The following is a 20984-nucleotide window of genomic DNA, read 5'->3' as shown; positions in this document are numbered from 1 at the left end:
ATATTTTGATAATGGGAGGCTTTCATGGACTAACTTAGAAAGTGACTCATCTTTCCCTGTTCTCCCTGAACCTTAAAGTCATAAGATATTCCTCGACCAGCTGTACTAAAACTGTCTTCACCACACGGATTCCACTGTCAATATTTATTGGGATCTCTTGATATTTTTTATCAGCTGTGTGTTAGTGTTCAGTCCAGGATTTACAGTCTCTGCTTCAGTGAATGCCGTTTGCTTTATAAGCCATTTTCCTTGATTCAACTAACACTCATTCCCACCGGGACCTGACGCTCCGACCTCTCGACCACGTGGTCTAAACCCCGCATCCTCCTCCGCAACAAGAACTAAGAGAGTGTTCATGATGGTGCTCTGAGAAAGTTTGAATACACAGCACCGCTCGAACGAAGCGTGCGGTGGGTGGAGTTAAAGATGCTTTAGGTCCGGCAGAAGCTGTTGGCTTCACGCGCTGAAGCCATGCGTAACAGGCGTGATTGGGAGGATGCTGGAGCATGAGACCGGAGCGGAAACGACACTGGTTCATCAGGTCAACACGGGTATGAAGATCCAGGCCGGGAACGAGCAGATGGGTTGCAGCAAGGTCGGAGAAAATCCAGAGAACCAGGTCATCTGTTTGCAATGTCAAGACGAGGTGGTGCGGGTTTGTCCAGGGAGTCCGCGCAGTCCCCGCCGCGCCATCGCCACGCGCCTGTCCTCCGTATCCGCAGGTAGAGCAATCATTTTTCCAGCATGATGTGACTCGATAAGAGCAGATCACGAACTGTATGAGTACCACCATTTCAAGGATGGGGCTGGGCTTCTCCTGGGTGCCCTGACAATGAAGCGCTTTCTTTCTCCCAGTCTCCCAAATTTAAGAGGGTTTTCAAAGGAGTAGTGGGACCATAATAATAACATTAACACCCATGATACTAATGACACTGGGGATTATGATAACGCTCATTTAGCTGAAGCCTTTACTGCGGGGCAAGAGATTTTCTTCTGGTGTTGTGGGTTCGCTTGATTTTGAAGTGAGGGAGCGCTGAAATTTAAGGTTTTCCACTTAAGTGATGTCATCTGTTCTAAATGGCACTTAGACTTCTAGAAACATCAACCATGATTTAGAGAAGGTTGTCCAAGAGCTGAGGGTACTGAAAACTTATGTTCACCCTTTGTTTTTCATTTGAAAAAAAGGTGGAAAAAAGTCTGCTGGCCCAAACTTCCTAACCTGAGGTGCCTGTTCAGATTATATGGTGAATTGCAGGAGCTCATTTTTTTCGTGTCCTTCCCAGATATCTAATATGCCCATACATTGCAACTTGTTCGTCAGATACCTGACACCGATCCCCCCCCCCCCCCCCCCCCCCCCGAGTTGTAAGGGTCATCAAGTCTCCTCTGTAGTGGTATTAACATACTAATGTACAAATATTCTTATCGAGATGGCCCACCAGCATTGACAAGCGTGAAGTTAAGGAAGAGGAACATGATTTTCTCTGTGGGTCATATCCACTGGGTGGGGGGTGGGGGGACCCCGGATGTATGGAGCTGAGTTATGTATTCATGTAGTTCAATTTGTCAAAAAAATGACTGCCACTGGCTATCAGATCATCTGTGTTCACTGTATGGTTTGGATTTTTTTATAGTTAATGTAATAAATTTGAAGTATACAAATACATTTCTACGTGGTGCTGTATAGAGGGTAGTTAAAGCTCCCCAAAGGTGAGCATGACACACTCCAGCTTGAAACTTGCACGCTGCTGTTCTTTATGAGCACATTAACTGGCCTTTCCTAGGAGAAACCTATAATGTTTTTTTTGTGTTTTTTTTCTTCATGAAAAACCCAAGAGCCAATCAGCCTCTGAAGTGGTTGATGTCTATTGAGATCCTAGGATGCTGCCAAGGAAGTAATACCACTGTGAATAGTTGTACTACTGTATGCTTTGTGCTCACAGTATTCATGGTATTTTTCAAAATAATGAATTATGGACGTCAATGGAGGCTGCTCAGAGACTGATATGGTTTGCATGTTGTCCACGTAGATTTGGTCATGAACATAACTGAGGCTTTATCTCTAAACATGCCCAGAAAAAGGCGCTTTGGTTGAAAATACTCCCAAAGATGTATGTCTATGCTCTGCTGCTCTTGCTTTTCTTCAATGCAGCTTCAGGCATTTCATTATAAGGAAGGAAAATTTAAAAGACTTCTCCATACTGTTATAAGTGAGCAGATGCATTTCTACTGTGATGCAGAATTGTTTGCTGGTGCCTGGTTGCAGTGATTGCAGCACCTGAGAAAGTCCTCTCCTCTGAGACGGATTAATTATTCAAATTGTGTCTCACTTATTTATCTTAAATTGCAAAGGATGCACACGAATATCAGCAAGTCATCAGTATTGGAAGATATTTTTCATTAGATGTATCAGTGTTGGATACGTTTTGCTCAAAGTTAATCTTTCCTTTTCATCCGTTATTAAAAAAAAACAATTTGGTTAAAAATGGGCTTTTTTTTTTTTTTTAGCTTTTCCAAATGATTTTTAAATGTTTTTTAAATGTTATTCTCTATGTATTCACAATGACTGCATGTGTTTTTTTATCAGTCAAATCAACTGGAAAATATCTGCAACAAAACTAAACTATTACAAGAAACCTAATATTGCACCTCCTAAAAGACATCCATCTATCCAACCATTCTCTATTTTCTGTACCATTTATCTGTTAAGAGTCGTGGGGGGGTGGGGGGGTGGGGGTATCTTGCTCAAGGACACTTCAACATGGTCACCGGGGGATGGAATCATCGACCCCTCGATTGGTAGACGGCCACTCTGCCCACCTCCTAAAATTCATTTTTACATTTTATTTCTTATTCTTTCAATTTACCATGTCACCTTTGTAAATAATGTTGAAGGGCACAAAATAATATTGATAACTGTAAGGAAACCAAATACAGGCAAAACCATAAAGGACAGGTAGAGAAACTTGGAATATCAAAAAGAATGTCAAGCTTTTCTGACAAGTTGCGAGCAAAATATTTGGCCAGGACTATGCAGTATCGAAGAGACCAATTCATATTTCAATTAAATAAGGATCACTTCATGATTGATTCTGTCAAATGTAGTATTAAAATCAAGAAGTGCGAGAATACGTATACTCTTTATTATCTGAACTTACTGTGAAATCATCATCATCACTTAATTAGGTGCCGTTTCTGAACTATGTCTTCTTTTTAAAACCAAAATGAAACGCACAATTCATGTTTTATGTAGCATTCAGCTGGTTAGGTGCTGCCTTTTCTAATATCATACTCACGAAGAGCAGGTTGGAAGTAGACTTTAATAGCTCAGAAAACAATTATAAGTAAGGTTTTGAAGATGAGTTTTTGAGTTGAATAATTTGTTTGGTTCCAAATGAACCCATCCCCTGTGAGGTGTACATTAAATTCGGACATTCACATGGTCCAAGTGAGCTTGATAATACACAGATTCTCATGTTTCCATGAATTGTTACTTCACCCAAAAGTGTAATTTGCCTCTCAAGTACTCAAAGTTTAGTACATTAATCACACAAAGGAGTTTTTTTTTCCCTCAGCATGATTCCAGGTGACTCCAGAAGTCAGAAAACGCTTGCTGTTATATTTCTAATTTGAAACAAATGGAGACCAGTTATTAATACCATCCATCCATCCACCCATTTTCTACCACTTATACTGTTGAGGGTTGCGGTGGGGCTGGAGCCTAACCCAGCAGCCTTCACCCTGGATGGGTTGCCATTCCATAGCAGGGCCAACACATATAGACAGACAACCATTCACACTCACATTCATACCTCTGGTCAATTTAGAGTATCAATCAGCCTCGTCTCCTCGTCTCCGTCAGCACCACCGTGCTGCCCGTTATTATTACTAATTGATACTAAAATTTTTATTAAAAAAAATCGTCCATCATCCTGTAAGATCCATGGCTTTTACTTCATACTCCACACACTTTAATGATTTGAGCTGCACTGCTGAATAACGGGGCATTCATTATATCTCCATTAGTCTCATGTAAGGCATCTCCTGAATTCTGAAGTCACCTTGAAGGTCCTAGGTGCAGTACAGTTACGGAGTGAATCGTTGCTTTAACCTTGGTTGTGTTTCAAGAACAACATGCGAGATGCATCTCACCAGTCTTGCAGAGACATCTGGAAGGTTTTGTTCCCCTAACTCTTCCACGGTTGTCTTAATTCCACGGCACTGATGCTAGTGTTATGAAGGTGGCTCAAAGTGTTCTACCACAGTGGATGATTCCATTCCTTCCTATATAAAATAGTACACGAAGGCATTAAAACTGACAGACGGGAGGATTTTACTCCCTCATCTCTGCCAAGGTCAAGGGTTTTTAATTCCCTGTGTAGCTCAAAGTGTGGACCAGACACTAACATTTCAGCATTTCATTGCTGTAAAGCTGCAGGGTCATGGCTTTTTCTCTTAAGAGGACTAATGGGCATAGTTGGAATTGTAGAATCATTATACCGCGCTCCACACACATATCCATTATACAGTTGTAAAAATAACGGAAATAAAATGTCCTCAGTGCTAAAATGCAATTGTGTTACTGTGAGATATTTTGGAGAAGTTTCTGATGATATCACCCACATGTGACGTGTCTTCCTATCATAGATCGTGAGCCCAGCAGTAGCAGCTACAATGTGTCTTCTGGCACTTTCTACAGCTGCGTCAGTCAGATCACTATCGGTAAGTGCACTTTATAGAGTCTCGCCATGACAGTTTTATTGGATATGCACAACTTGTGGATACTTTGCTCTTTTTTTTGTAAGATAGTGGTTTAACAATCCATATCAATGTGGCCCGGTAGTAGTAGGTGTGGATTCCCACTGAGGGTGATATCACTTCCAAAATCACCTTCATTATTGAACTTTGTGTACACGTAAAGAAAAAAAAAAATCACCCCAAATATTTGATAAAAAGGAGTTTAATTTCAATTAACAAAGAGAAACCGGAGAGAATTTTGTGAAGGTCATGAACAGAGGGATATTTGGTTTGGGGGATTGTGAAGAGATGAGGATGTCTATGAAAAAAATGTCACTAAAGTACCTTTAAATGAGTTGGAAAATCATCTCGTAGTGAGTGTTAATGGACCTGTGCATTATGCCAGAACTGCTTTACAGGTGGTGGAATAGCATCATAAATAAATGGGGGAGTGTTCATGAATTGTCCTTAATCGGGGGTTCCCAAACTTTTTCCGATTGTGGACCAAAACCAATAAAAAACATTAAATGGTTGGCAACAGTCTAAAAATTTATACTTGTTTTGTTGTTAAAATGCCTTTTGCCAAATTTTCCCTGCCAATGCCAAACAGCTTATTTTGGCATTGACTCTTTCAGAGTGACCAACACAACCTCATTGGTTGACCTGCGACAAGTGCTGCTTGAGGCAGGCAGGCAGCAGCATTACATATTTCAATACATGATAATATAAGAATCATAAGAAAACATATGGAACCTTGTGGTAAACAAAAATCAGAAACTCACTGACAGTATATGAAGGAGGATCTTGGACTGTCTAAATACATACAATGCTGTAGTTTTGGTGATAATGCTGACCAGAGGTGTTCTGAGTGGCCTGCCTGAGTCAATTTATGCACTTAATGATAGCACAACCATAAAGTGTATTATTTTCCATTTACAGTATATTGCAAAACCTTTAAATAACACTAAATGAAAGATTCTTTCTCAATGAGAAAACAGACTTTTTGGTTGTCAAGGTCTGTCTACAGCAAATTGTGAGTTGTTGATTCTTGTTGAACTCTGGCTTCTTATTTGCAATAGTCAGAGACTGTGACGGTTCTGACTTCAGGTCAGCTGAGGCTGTGCTGCTGCATGCACCTCCTCTTCCCTTCTCACTGCAAAATGAAAAAAAAAAGACGAAGTGCTGAGGGAGTACTTTGACTCCCTTTCCTTCTTACACAGAAAAAGATCTATTGTCTCAGCCAGCACTCTGGCATCAAAACAGTTTGCGTGCTTCCTGCGATTTAAAAGCTCTGGCCTTTGTTTGAAAGGAAAATACCAGTCAGCATCATTGCAGGTTCCTAAAAGTTCTAATCGATGATAACCTACCATTAATTACACCTTCTTTTATTGTTGTAGGAAATCATTGCAGCAACTCCTAGACAGACAGAGTTTAACTTCAACCCTGATGAAGTGTCCAGTGGTGACTGGTCTTTGCCGCACAGTCAGAGCTCAGTTCAGGTTATTTTTCAAACATCAGTATGGACACATTGCCAAGAGCTATCAAAAAGCCCTAATATTCTTTTGTGTCCCTGGGAATATTTCAGTACATGCTGCAGATTGTGTTACTGCTTGTGGAGTGTTCCTTTTGTGTTCTGCTGACCTGGCACTTCTTATTTATCAGGCTTGTAGTTGCTGAGTTACAACTGGAGTAATCAGGGAAATTCAGGTTGCAGATGACATGTGCTTTGGAAAAAAAAAAAAACACATCCTGAAGTGTGAAACGCGGACCTTAAAGCTGCTGCCTTCTCCAAACTTAGAATCAAAACACAAAATGTACCACAGACCGATTTTTTTAAAAGTAAAATACTGGAGCTGTCAGTTGATTACCCTAATTAACACGTGTAGTCATTTATTGATCCAAATTAATAGTATATGTCAATGTTGAACCTGACAAGTATTTATAGTATTTCAATCCAAATAGTTTATGGTAAATGTGTAAATAAACGATTCGATAAAATTTAAAGTTTAAAATCTTTTTTTTCTTTTATATTTTCCATTTCTTTTTGTCTGTCCTCTGCTCATGAAGCTCTCCATTTACAAGCTCGGTCCACGCATGGGTGAGGGTGTGATTGATTGTGTTCGTTTTTCAAAAATGTTCTCTAATTTTTACCTGAAATGAATGCATTGAAATTGATCGAGTTATTTTGCTAAACCTATAATATACAAACTAGTCCTCTCAAACCTGGACGCCCATGGTCACGGTTTCTGTCGGAGGTAACACTTCGTGTGACTTGTGTGTGATTCTATTGATGCGTGACATCTCAACAAAAATGCAAGGAAGAGTTTATTGCCACTTTTATGCCAGTTGGGGACAAATTGGTCCAACAAAGTGAGTCAGTTAGTCAGTATATTTATTTGGAGAAGTTATTCATTGTGCCTTCTTAAAGAACTCCCAACTGGCATGCAATTCTCTCATTTTTGAAAATTCTAAGTTTTTGGGGGGCTGTCAAAATGTTCAAAAAACAGGTTCTGTATGTCTTTTTAAAAACTCACAGATTTGAACTTAAATGATTTGTTATTTTTCCCCATTATTTCCACAACAGGAAAGAAAATGCAACAAGGGACTATTTCTTGTATGGATGTTTGACCATTAACACACTGTCTGCACATCTATGTATTATATATTTAAATAAAAAATTAACAGCAACCATACTGGCTCTGAAAATAAAACAAAGCTCACCAACCAACAATGCAAGGCTGGCCAGACTATTCAGAAATATTCAGGTGGTTGTGAGCTTTGAAATCAGCTTTCTTGACAACTGCACTCATTTTTCATTTAATGAAACATTTCTTCTTCCTGAGATGATTGTCAAACCTCAGCTCAGCATTTGACCCATTTACCTGCACCTGTATTTGTTTTCCTACCTCAGAGGGCACCAGGAAGTGGAGGTGCTACATATCTGGGCCTTGCTCTCCTCTGAGAGCCAAGCAAGCACTTTTAACTGATGACTGCGACACACAGATTGCTTAGAACACACTATGTTCGAAGAGGCTGCACGCACCATGAGTTTTAGAGGTCGCTCGGATACATGCCAAGTGTAGATTACCACCTCCACCCCTCCCACATCTTCAGGTGACTTTCATGGGACATTGAGGATCTTCAGCCTAGTTCTTAATCTCATCTGAAAAGAAAAAGAATATCAGACAACTGTGGTCATCAGTCCTCAGTACAAATGATCGATACCCCCTTGAATGTTCAGCAACAGTTACTGAGATTCTAAGAAATTGATTGTTTGTCTCTCTCTGCCTTATATCTGCAAACTTCTTGCCTGCTAGCTAAAGCCAGTAGGCTGCATTCACACAAATACAGTGCATTGTCATGTTAAAATGTAAAACTTTCTGGCTGGCGTCATTCAAACTTTAAAAATGCGGCCTTTAAAAATATGCTACTGACACTATTTCAGTTAAAGAACTCCATGATAGTCATTACTATCTTTTTGGATATTTTTCTGTTTTTTTTTTTTTCCTACCCGATTGAACATAAACAACTCACCATATCAAGCAGCCCTGGTCATTGCTCCATCCTCCTGGTTTTCCCCGACCATCTAACCCGAACCCAACGGAGGAGGCCCCAGTGCGGCGACGAGCCCCCATACCCTTATCCAACTCCCCACCTGCAGACATGCCGATTTGTGTTGAGCTACTGTCTGATTACACCAGCAAATGTGATATGCATTTTCAGATGGGTTAGTGCTGAAATGATCTTAGAACGCTCTTGTGGAAGGGGATGATTTGCGTTTTAAAATGAGAATGTGTTAGTATGGTTGTAGCCAGCCTTGAAATTCTGCAGGAATGATATCTCATTCATCTCAAAATTCCAATAAATAATTAGGACTATTATAGAAAAACAGTTGAATATTATTCACATAATGGATACACATTTGAATTAAGTGAATGACACAAGTCGGCCCTGTGCTTCAGTATCTAATTAATCAGCACAGCAGCAGTTCTCTCTGGGCTCAAGCCCACTTTGTAAGAGGAGTGGTTGTTGTGGGCATTTGTCCATCACTGTGTAAAATGATCTCTAATTAATGCAGGCAATTCATGATCTGTTGCCAGATATTTTGTGATTTGGAAGAGAGCAAAGTCTGCGCTGTGTCTGATAATTTAATTGTACTGGTGGTGTGTGAGAGTAAACAGGAGAAAACAACTTCAGCATGTAGTGTTTATTTTTTTAATGGGTGCTACTCATTTTAATGCACAGATGCAGAACAGTTTGTGCAGGAAAGAGTTGGCTCACCTGAAAAATATTCAGTGCTGTTATAGCTAAGTCAGCCATATTAATTTGAAGGGATTTGTTAAATATCAAGTCAAAAGATGTTGTGCAACTCAAAAAATAGAGACATTCTGCGTGCAAGTTACAGCAAATGCTGATTTGAGAGCTGACATTATTTTGGGAGTTTCCAGCTTAATGTAGTCCCACTTTATAGTTTTATATCAACTTATTTTCTTGTAAAGAATCTTGAGGTTGTAAAACAGTAGAGATGCTGGTCCTCATCCTGTCTCCTCAGTATTTCTCCTGCTGCTGAGTGTGCTGTGCTGCGTGAGGAGCTTACAGACTGCCAGGCATTCCACAGCTCTGCTATTGATCTTGCTGTGTTGCTGATGTACCTTTTGAATTTTGCTGGACTTTGTGTTTCACAGAAAAAGTAGGTAGTCCCTGGTGCACCCCCTCCCCTTGTGTTACATAACTTGCTTGAAATCGGCAAAAGAGGAGAATCACAGGATGCTCTAATTTAGCCAAATAGGGGTCACGTAATTGGAAGAAGAGCTGTCGGTTTCCATCTGTTTACTCTTTATGGCTTCTGTCATTCAAATCTACTGAAAATGTTAAACCCTAAACCCTAACCCTCACCCTGATATTAGCGAACTTATTATTAACACAAAAGCATATAGAGTTCCAATGGGCTCATATTGGAGAACAAGTCTGCAACCACAGCTCAAAGCTTCAGTACACTAAGTGGGCCCTCTACCGAGTGGATGACAGGCCAGCTCTACTTTAACAACTACAAGTCAAGTACTTCTGATGTTTTTGCCCATGTTTTTTTAATCATTTTGGTGTGGACAGAGCCCTTTGACATGTACTGTAGGTTCTCCATCAAACTTCTCCTCTGAAATGGGTTTTGGGTCTGGAGTTAATAGGGTCATCATTGTCACGAAGGTCAAGTGGAGCGTCTTCATTATGAGAACTCCGCTTGGGACTCTTACTCAGCGCCCTTAAGGTAACAGACTGTAGGATACAGCTCTGGTATGGCTCTGCATTGGATGGCTGTCACAGCAACCTTGTTTACTTGACCTTTGGCCACAGGTTCATCCTTGACTTCTTCTCTAGACAATCCTGAGCGTGGGAATGAAAGAGAAGACAGATGGACAAACTATACAAAACACCCTCTACCAGGGAGGGCAGTGCCATAGCGTCTTCTATTGGTCAGGTAGCTGTGTTATTGATATAACATCAGAGCTGTCATTTCTTAACAGTCTATGAATTCCTTTGATTGGTCTATATTAAAAACTTAAGTACCTTTAAGCTTGATTCAGACACCTGTAGTGAAAAAGAGGGAAACAATCAATGCACTTCTGCAAAAACTGCAAAAAAAACAAAACACCTCAACACCAAATTGGAGAGCAGTCTTGCCAAGATCTGTATGAATAAGAGGGTCTTCAAGACCAAGCCAATCATTTGATCTAGTAAGATAAGGTCCATGGATGTGAAGGAACAACCACTGATCGAAGGTAACAACTTTCCAAGAGGTGCTTATGAAAAATGTACAAATAGTGCTTAAGTTATAGTGTTTTATGTGTATACTAAACTGATACTGGATAATGCCCAGTACTCTCTTTTATACATGGATTCTAAACCACACTTCACAGCTGTCGTTGAGCTCCTTGAGTGAAAATATTAAAGTAAAAAACAACCTCATTCTTAATTTTATTCTTCCTCACAGTAAATGGATGTGCAATTTTTGCAGAGTACTGTCCACAAAACAAAAAGGAAAAGGCCTAAAGGGTTTCAGAAGCGTGTGCCTAATGTATTTTATTGCTAACCCAATCAAAGTATTGACATAAAAAGCACAGGAAATTGAGGATGTTGGCATGACAAAGCAATTTAGAACCTTGAAATAGCATAATGGCATCTAATTCCAGTGCCAATTTGGATGCCAAAATCCTTCATGCAGCATTCCAAGAAGTTTGAATGTGTAAATCTCCAGAGAATCGGAACTAATCGAACCACAGAGACCTGTGAGTTCAGCAGCAGCTTCAGGCTCCTGAAATCAATGGCATCAAAGTTGAAGCCTCTTACACTGTGTACAGTGCAGAATGGTCATGGTGACGACACTATGAATATTCATATTTGACTTTTAGATTAGCTGACAAGCAATTAGATACATAGAGGGATGTTTGGGCAAGTCTGAAAGAAAATGGCTACAGGTGAGAAAGTTAAAGTACCTTGTGTGCTTGGAACAACATGTGCGGCCATGTTTAGCTTGTCAGTCTGCCAGAGACATGGAACATGAACATGCACCAGCCCAGTGCTGAGTGAAAGCTGGTCTTTGATCTTAGAAAGTGAGAGAGAAGCCTTCCTAGGGTACGTTAATGGCTGGCGGTGAAGTGAGCTGGTTCAGCAATCAGAAAGCAGCTGAGCGCAACAGAGGCTCTTCACTGTTCTTCTGTAAAAACAAGCTGCCTGATAAATGTTCTGTCACATACCAGAGTGATAACCCACAAACCTCCACCTGAAAAATATTCATCAATGATTTTCCTGGTAATATTAGTCATTTTAAAGAATCATTTACCTCATTAGTTTGCATTATAAAGTGGTCAAAGTGTCCACAATTACATGTCACAAACAATGATCAGGATGTAGCATGACTATAAACTACAGTTATTCGCTAGGCGTCATCAAGTTACATGTTTGTGTTTGCATAGGTAAGGATATAAAACACTTTCCGTTAAGGATACATTAATAATTAGTTGTCTGTACATCACGAGCGCTAAAAAAGGATTGCTTATGCATAATTAACTATTCATTCATGCTCTACGTGAGCTCAAACTTCATTGCTTCATGCTAGTCCTTGTTCTCCCCAACCCCACCCTGTGCTCTCCCACTTTCTACATCCATCTTTGTTGTAACCTTCTAAAGTTATCATGAACACAATAAGTAAATATAACAGTCACTAATGGTTAACTGAACATTTACTGTTATAAATTGTTCCCCTCTTGTAAATTGTTGCCAGGGCGTGTTTCACTGGTAGCGGCAGCTTTCGCCACCAGAGGGCGACATTGAAATGGAGATCAACTTAGTGCCTGGGGCATGATAATGTTTGACATTCTAGGGAATTCTTGTTTTGTTTTTTTTCTTTTCTGAGGACGTCAGGATGTGTTTAGAATATATCCCTCATCATCTGTCGGTATTTTTTGTTATCTGACTTCTCTGGCAGGTTTTGACCATGGGGGTCAAGTGGCCATTGAGTTCTCACACTGGAAGACTCCGGACTGCGTTCACTCTGAGGCCTCTGCAGTCCAGCCTGTCAGTGAGCATCATGAGCCTGTGTCATGCCCAGCGTCGCTTTCAGTCACCCCGCTACCCACCTGCAGTGCCAGTCAGGAGACCATCTGTGACAGCAGCACCAGTATGTAGATGAAATTATTGCTCAGGCTCAAACTATCCTCACTGTGCTGGGCAGCATGTTGAAGTTCATATTCCTCCAAGAGGTGTTCTGCATGTTGGTCTTTGGTTGACCCTTTTCCGCTGCCATTTTGAGTTGCCATGGCGGCAGTTTTTTTGAACAAATTAATTATGCTCCTGCTCCTCACAGCTATTCCTGTCACATAAATGGAACCCACTCGTCTTTTTCTTCTTTCTTCTTCTTCCTCTCATTATTATTATTATCATTATTATATCAGTAAATACCACACATGATTTTTAAGCATTTATGGGTCCTGAAAATGGTGGTTGCTTACAAGTGGCTACATGAAGCTAAAAAGATAGTGACAACATTGCCACTAGCACTGAACAATCTCTCTGTCAGTCTCAATCTCAAGTCATTTTCACTCGACTTTTCACCGGACTTTTTCGTCAGGCACTCCTCATGCAAATGCCGGTGGTGATTTTTCAGGCGTCGGTATAAGTTGGTTGTGTTTCCGCCTGATGTTGCAAGTTTAGCGCGACAGGCTTTGCACAGTACCTGTTTCTGGTGCACGTCTGCTGCCTCATATCCGAAATACTCCCAAATGACTGCCATACCGCTTTTCTTAGAGATTAAATCATCCAACTCTGCTCCTGCTTCCGCTGACGCCATTCCACAACACGAGGAGTAGGTTAAAGCTGATTGGTTATCTTGACCAGTCCACAAGCAGCATGCCGCCTCTGATCGGTGAGCTTGACGGGATGGTAGAGAGACAGCGTGTATGTGTAAAACAGCGGGCACAACAGATCCTGGGTCAGTTTGGAGCGTTGCTAAAAGCTGAGCCTTTGATGATCACATGATCGCGTTCTGTAAAATCGCGATTTCGATCAGAAAACGATAAATCGTTCAGCCCTACTGTAAATCCAGTTTTATTTGTAATTTTGTAGTAAATTATTGTAATCTCACATAATTGTACAAAATCTCTAGGCAGAGATCTGAGTTTTGAAGTCAGAAGCACCAGCTAGTTGGTTAAACAATCTTGTGCTTGCAGCTGATGTTAGAGCAGATAAGTATATTTAATCTGTTTTTTGTTTTGTGTTTTTTGTGTGTGTGTGTGTGTGTGTTTTTTTTTTCTGAGGTTTTGGAAAGGCTGCAGCCTACCCCACCCTTCAAATTCTATGCCCACTACTTTGGAATAAAGAAAGATCATTACAAAATGAGTCTGCAAATAAGATTTAAAAAACAAAACAAAACATTATTTTAAATTCAGTGAATATCGATCTGGGTAAGTGTGTATATTGTGTGTTTCTAAAGTCTTTATCAGAATTACATACTGTCACTCTCATCAGTGCCAACATTCATTGTTTTAAGCTGCAGCAACACTGACACAACAAGCCCTTTTTTCTGATTGGACGCTTCAGAGCAGCTTGACCTCTGATTGGCTGCCAGAGAGGACTCATTATGAATGCCAATGAGCAACACACACCTCCTCTCTCTCCTTCTCTCTGTCTCACTCTCGCTCTCTGCAACTGTAAACATCCTGCTCATGGTTGTGTGTGGGGTTTTTTTTCCCCCTAAAGATGATCTTTGACAGCCTCTGTGAGGTTTTGCGTTCTTACAATGGCACGTCCGTCTGTCCTGGTATGTGTTTGTATGTGGTGGTGATGGATCGAGCTATGCAGTGATGAGGAGTACGGAGTAAAAAGTGGGGATGCTGTTTTTTCTTGTGGGATGTATGTTTGTTTCCCGAGGTTATTTGCACGCTGGGCCTTGGGGGGGGGAGCATTGTGTGAGTGTGTGTATATGGGAAAGCGTATTCTGGCTGTTTTGGCATCTGCAGCAGCTCAGCTGGGAAGCCCCCCTCCCCTTCTTACCACTGAGGGGTGAAGCCTGCCTTACCTCTCTCCACCTTCAGACGGTGAGTCCAGCAAAGGCCGCCTTTACTCTGGAGTTTTTTGCTGCAGTGCTCTCTCTCATGTGTCCTACTCACACTCCTCTGTCATGCAGCTCCCTGTGACCATGCAAGCATTTGACCTTCACACACACTCATTCTCTCCCCTTCCCACTCTTCCAGCTACCCCCCCTTGGGTGTTAATGTTTTTTTTGTTGTTGTCATTTACACTATTTACCCTTCATCATGCATCGCCTCAAAAACATAGAAATAGGTCATGCCTCTTTGAAGTAAATGCGCGCACGCATGTGTGTGTGTGTGTGTGTGTGTGTGTGTGTGTGTGTGTGTGTGTGTGTGTGTGCGTGCTGCAACCGTACAACATTTTAGCAGGTTTGCAAGTGCCATATCGTTGCTGTATGCCCTCAGGGAATCCATGTAACCAACCAGTCCACCTTATAAAGCATGACTGGTAAATCCAAATAGAACAGTTTCTCTTTATCGGTGGCTGATACCTTGTCCTCATGGGAACCTATCATCATCACCTAACATCTTCTTCCTGTTCCCCGTCTTTGTTTCTTTTTTTCATTTTTATTCTAGTACTTCTATAGAATGCTACAGGGACGATGTATTTTCGTAGGCTTGCTAAAGTTAGCACCAACGTGGGTTCCCTCCACCAAAAGCTAATGAAATTTGTACATTGTGAATTATAATCAAAAAATAAAGTACAATTAGTTCTGTGGCATACAAAAGTTTATGATACATAGATTTTGTTTAGCATGATCATTTTTACAACATTAACTTCACCTTCGTGATTTTGGACCCATAAGTACAGTTGTCAGAAATACAAAGCTATACTGTGAGCAAACTATGCTACATACTTGAATACCCCCACAACTACCTTCTACCACTTGTTGGCAACTACAGTTTTAAGACAAAAAGTTCTTTGAAAATCACATCTGCATTATCTGTTTAAGTGTTTGTTCTTGGAAATTTGGAACAGACTTCTTTCAAGGACCTAAAAGTGTAAAAAAAAAAGCACTCTTTCAATCTGCCACAGATTTAGTATTAAAAGATTTAAAAGATGAGTGTTACAAAAGCTAAGCTATCACAGCTATGATTTGAGTATTTTCACACACATTACTTACATTATCATCTGCCTTCTTCTTTTTTACACTAGACAATATTCTGAAAATGTCCCTCAGGCTAGTGGTAGATGGCAATGCTACCTCTCGAGTTGGCTGACTCTGATCAGATGAATGCTTGTTGAAATAATAAAGTCACAAACAGACGTGCAACCTGAGCTTTGTTGCTTTTGTGGATTTTGATTTAGAGGTAAAGTGTGACAATCAAATGCGTTGAATTCAACCAATTTTAAGTTGCTGTTGTGTTTCAATACATGTAAATCTGTGAGTCTCTAATCAACATGTACTCAAATCTGAATCCTCTAAAATGTATTAGTATGAATTCTTTGTAATAATACAGAATGATAATAATAACTGACCTCTCACTCATTTCTAATCTGAAATGGCGTAAATATATGACGTGATTAAATATGGATCTGACACATCGAAGTAGCAGGCATTGCCTACTCGAGCATTCATTGTCATGAGCTCCTTCTTCCAAATCGGAGGTCCTGAATGATTCATGTTTTGCATAAAAGAAGAAGCTGGCTGCTGAAACTGACACAATGGAGTCAGTTACAGAATTTATTAAAATTAAACACTCTTCATTGCTTTGACCTGCAAAAACACACAGCTATTAAATTACACCGTTTAAAGCGAATTGATCAATATTATTTAAATCAGTTTAATTAATTTCTTCATCTAGCAAGCTAAGACCCTGTGACCCCCTGAACACATTACTGATTAACAAGATTCGTGTGCGATGTCATGAAAAGATGTCTGCCATGGAATTCAGATTGATTTTTCAATTTTATTCATCCCTTGTGTCCATTCTAGGCGCTATGAAGATGTATTTTACACATGGAGTTTATCTAAGCCATATTTCTGTCTTCTTTTACATTTACATTCGTCAAAGAAGAAGAATTAAGTCATATACTTGAATGCCTGAGGTGACAGACAGGGCTCTGGATAGCTTTGATGCTGAATGTATGTGGAGATAAAAACAGTCAGAGATGAAAAACGACAGAATTTGGTACTGCACTGACTGAGACAGCATGCAGAATGAGGGAGATCTAGTCAAGAGATTGCCAGGGATGTCACAGAACACATGGCCATGTACCTCAAACTACAGGCACTGCAAATGGAAAGTTCATGTTGTACAAATGTCAGTAGTAAAGCAGGGATTAAATTCAGAACTCTGAGACCAAAATTAGAGATTAGTCAGGGTGGTTGTGTGACGTCACACAACACATGGCCTCCCAAAACACGGGTACTGCACCAGTGTTGTTAACTCCACCAATGATTTTCTAGATCGTCAAGTAGTGACGTATTAATTGTCACATCCATCAGCCACTGTAAAACCGAGTAGTTGTGAAACCTGCTTTATTTAGCACTGATACATCATAATTACTGTTAAAATGTTTGTAGTAAGTGTGGTCACAGTTACAGTGTAAGCACTTAGTTGGAAATGAGAAACTTTTGGTTGTAAATGGAAATCAATCACCAGCCTCCTGCTGCTGAGTCCTGTATTTGTGGAACCCATCTTCTCCTAATTTCTTGATGGGAACTTCTCTCAACATGACATAGAAATATTTTAAGTCATGCCCACAATATAGAAGAAAACCTTTCATTTTTCTCCAGTAACATAATATTGCATGAAGGTTTCTTATTGCCAATTCTATCTGCTAGCTAAACCAGTGTGTGTGTGTGAGTGTCAATGAGTGACAAAATTGTTAATTATTTTGCTGTGTGGTAAGACAAAAATAAACACAATCCTAACACAGTCAATTTAGCTTTCTTTTGCTGATAATAACTCGCTGTGATAGTAAAGCGAAGTTTTCAGCTTAATGCAAGCCTTTTTATCTTGTAACATGAAGTGTTTCAACTGCTGGTTACATATTGTAACGCCAGTGGGCGCAGTTTTCAAAGTAAGGAGCTCTGTTCATAAGAAAAAAATGCTAATTTAGTTATCATTTCTTTCTTCTAGCTGTTTTTGAAGCCCATTTGTAATTAAAATTGAAAATCCTGCCCTTGTGTTGCTTTATTTTTTAAATGAACATGGATAAAAGAATGTCAAATTAGAAGGGGCAAAAAGACTTGTTATCATTTCCTGCCACTGAGTTCAGAGAGCTCTCTCCATCTGTGTTACTAAAGCTTGACCACGTGACCTATGTGTTGGCTTGGGTTACAGGGACGTTAAAATTTGATGGATACATTGTTTGAGCGGCCTCTGTTTCTGCACAGCAGGATGTCATGCAGACTAGTATGTCTGTCTTGGGAGAGCCAACATTTATATGAATCAATTCTTTCTCCATTTGATAAGACCAGTTGTGGAAGGCAATAAGAAAGAGGGTCCTTGAGGAGTTTTAATACGCATGTACATTTAACAAGGTGGTGCTGAAGGGTCCCTGTACTTGTGAAATTAATGTATGATGGAAAAATGCTGAATAACAGATGGAAGCTTAATCTCTTGAGTCTCTATTCATGCGCTATACAGTATTTTAATCTCCATCACTGATTCACAGCCTGTGTACTGCAAATCATGTTTGTCTAGCCAAACCCCACTTTGGCACCAGCATAGCAAAATGTGATTTGAGTAATGGACAAGGAAGCAAACCAAATGCATCATTGTTCCACAGCAGAAACATTCTTCCCCTAACTCCACCATGGCAGAGAAGTGGGTCCACACATGAACATTCAGTTTACTTAGTTTTTACACCCCCTCCCTTCACTGATGTCTTCCTCCTCTCCAGAGGACTGAAAGTGTGAGACACAAACCTATTTAGATGTAGCTGGTTCAAGCTGTTTTGCTAAGCTTTAAATAATTTCTGCTCTCAGAGGATATAGTCCGTCTGACAAATAGACCCAGTTAGATTATGCTTATGTGTTCCCATGGAGAGAGTCTGTCTTTTCAAGGTCTTGAAAGGTTAATCCTTATTAAGGGCTTCAAAGATACTCAGCTGTCATATTCTGTTTCACCCCTGGTGTAAAGAAAGACACCCTTATCTAGCTCATTCCCGATAGTGTGCTGCTTTTCCCATTTCAACTTCTTTTATTTCACATCTCTAAACCATAGCAGTGATTGGAAAGGATGTTTGTTATTTTTTTTGTTCGACTATTCAGCTGTTTTCAAGCTGTCTGTCATTATGATCTTTTTGTTCAAGAAGAAAAGATTAATGAGAAATATGTCTGCCAAAAGTAGCTTCATATAATAAGCCAACCATTTGACAACAAACATTCAGGGCATTTTCTCACACAGTAGCAGGTGTGAAAGGTTTGTTTTGATCCAAGCAGGTGGTCTGGATCCAGATCAAACTGAGCCTTGATACATTTTGGTTTCTTGATATTTTTTTACATCTGGACCATTACAGGAAGTTGAGGCATGCTGTAGTCACTCATTAAACAAAAGAAGGAAAAGTTGAATAGAAATCAAAATGAGCTTCAGCAGCCCATGGAGAGAAGTCAGGAAGTATTTAACTGAACAAAATGAATCTGTTCATTCACGTTCCTCTATTCAAATGGAAATACAATGTGAGACAATTGCCAGCCTAAAAAGCAATCCATGTCAAGTGTAGGGAAATGAAGCCCTTGTACATGATGGTGAGAGAATTTAGGGTAGTCATGCACAGCTCTTTAGTGTGTTCACACACAAGACAGAACCTGATCAAATTTATACAATTCAAAAAAATATTAACCTTAGTTGGGGCTGCACGGTGGTGCAGTGGTCAGCACTGTGGCCTCACAGCAAGAAGGTTCTGGGTTCGAGTCCCGGCTCAGGCGCGGGATCTTTCTGTGTGGAGTCTGCATGTTCTCCCTGTGCCTGCGTGGGTTCTGTCTGGTACTCCAGCTTCTTCCCACCATCCAAAGACATCAATTTGGGGACTAGGCTGATTGATTCTCTAAATTGACTGTAGGTATGAATGTGAGTGTGAATGGTTGTTCGTCTCTGTATGTTGGCCCTGTGATGGACTGGCGACCTGTCCAGGATGAACCCCGCCTCTCGCCCGTAGATGCTGGGATAGGCTCCAGCCCCCCCCCGCGACCCTTACTAGTAAGGAATAAGCGGAAGACGACGACGATGGATGGATTAACCTTAGTTTGGACTTGCAGGTGTTCAAATGTCCACTATGATGAGTGTATTATTCCTGCTCCAGTTAGCATTTTTTTTTATATTGTGTGTTCGTATGAATGGTGGTGTTGTTTTGATCAACAGAGTTAGACTTTAGTTAGATTTTCAATTCAAGCAGACCCTTCCTCTGAAATCTACTGTCTTTTAACCAATTGCTTTGTTTTTAATGGCCCATAACTTAACTGTTTTGGCTCCTGCTCATTAATTGCTGCTGGAACTATTCAAACTACCCAAACAGTCCTGCATTATTTGGCAGCTGGTGACAGTTAGCAACTAGCTGGTGAACATAGTGCAGCAGTGAAGGTTGCTGGAGACCAAAGTAAAACTAAAGGAGAATGAGTATTACAGATTCTGCATATAAATATAGAATCTGTAGGCAAGGGAGAATATGGCGGCGCAGGGGAGCATCTGGTTTCTGTTGGCCTTTTGAAAATCTTTGACCAACCACATGTTAAGCATTCATGTGCAGTTGTCCGACGTATCTGATGGGTTCCAAGATTGCTCGGTGTGGCATGGCTCAGAGGTAGAGTGGCCATCTAGTAACCGAAGGGTTGCTGGTTCGATCTTCATTTCCCCTAGTGTCCATGTCAAAGTATCCTTGAACAAGATACTGAGCCTATAATTGCTCCTGATGGCCCTGTGACAGACTGGTGACGCCTCCTGAATAAACCCTGCCTCTCACCCAATGTAAGCTGGGATAGGGTCCAGTGCCCCGCAACCCTTAACGGATAAATGGTGTAGAAAATGGAGGGATGGAGGGATGGATGGATGGATGGATTGATGGATGGATGCATCAACTAAATGATATGTCAATAATGTGGTTAGAGTTTGATGTGCTGCCCCAAGTGGCCAAAAATTTAATTCATGCGTTTTATCTTACCAAAAACATATGATCTGTCTCCTAGGTTTAAGTGTACCTCTACATGGGTCTGAGCCCAAGTGGCAGAGCAAGAACTGCTGCAGAGTCTCGCTGCAGCCCTCAGCCTCTGGCAACCAGGCAGTGGACAGATCCTTTCCATTTGCCTCCCGTGGGACGGCAGATATTATGGAGGAATCCTTGGCTGAAGCACCAGATTCCAGCATGCATGACGATGTGCCTCCCCTTGGTAAGAGCCAGAGACGCAATGTATGAAAAGTGAGGGAACATCACACTCAAGGTCCCTTAGGAAAATCAGAAGAATTACTAGTAATCTGAAAGTACTACTGGTACCTTGTACCTACAGCTGTACATGTGATCATTAGGCTGCTGTACATAGGTGGTTAGTATTAATAGCAGCTAGTCATTACAGTACACAAACTTGTTGAATATTTGTGTTAATGTTACTGATGACTTCCCTCCGCATTATCACAGCAAGTGCCAGTCCTTGTGGAAATTTCAAGCCAGGTTTGTATTGTGCATCACACTCATTTAAAAACTACTTCCTCTGATAGTTTTGA

The 20984-nt window shown here is 40.6% G+C and overlaps 1 protein-coding gene across 3 annotated transcripts in view; it reads left to right on the top strand.

Annotated features, from left to right (window-relative positions):
* The first annotated feature begins 400 nt into the window (after window positions 1-400).
* The window catches only part of LOC147262267 (anoctamin-4-like), a 57645-nt gene continuing 37061 nt past the window's right edge, over window positions 401-20984 (top strand). Inside the window, exons 1-4 of one of the 3 annotated variants that reach the window (XM_086200994.1) lie at window positions 401-722; window positions 4648-4722; window positions 12218-12409; window positions 20453-20653. In XM_086200994.1, the coding sequence (XP_086057120.1) occupies window positions 497-722; window positions 4648-4722; window positions 12218-12409; window positions 20453-20653 (694 nt within the window). In that variant the 5' untranslated portion in view covers window positions 401-496. Of the gene's footprint in view, window positions 723-4647; window positions 4723-12217; window positions 12410-13916; window positions 14325-20452; window positions 20654-20984 lie in introns of those variants that run through there. The other 2 variants (XM_086200995.1, XM_086200996.1) reach the window with 2 other exon arrangements.

This window comes from Aulostomus chinensis, chromosome 4, assembly GCF_037954235.1.
Source record: "Aulostomus chinensis isolate RoL2024-O1b breed Wild chromosome 4, RoL_Achi_v1.0, whole genome shotgun sequence".
Lineage (NCBI taxonomy): Eukaryota > Metazoa > Chordata > Actinopteri > Syngnathiformes > Aulostomidae > Aulostomus > Aulostomus chinensis.
Note: the sequence above shows the minus strand (reverse complement) of the source record. Positions and strands in the feature narration are given on the sequence as shown.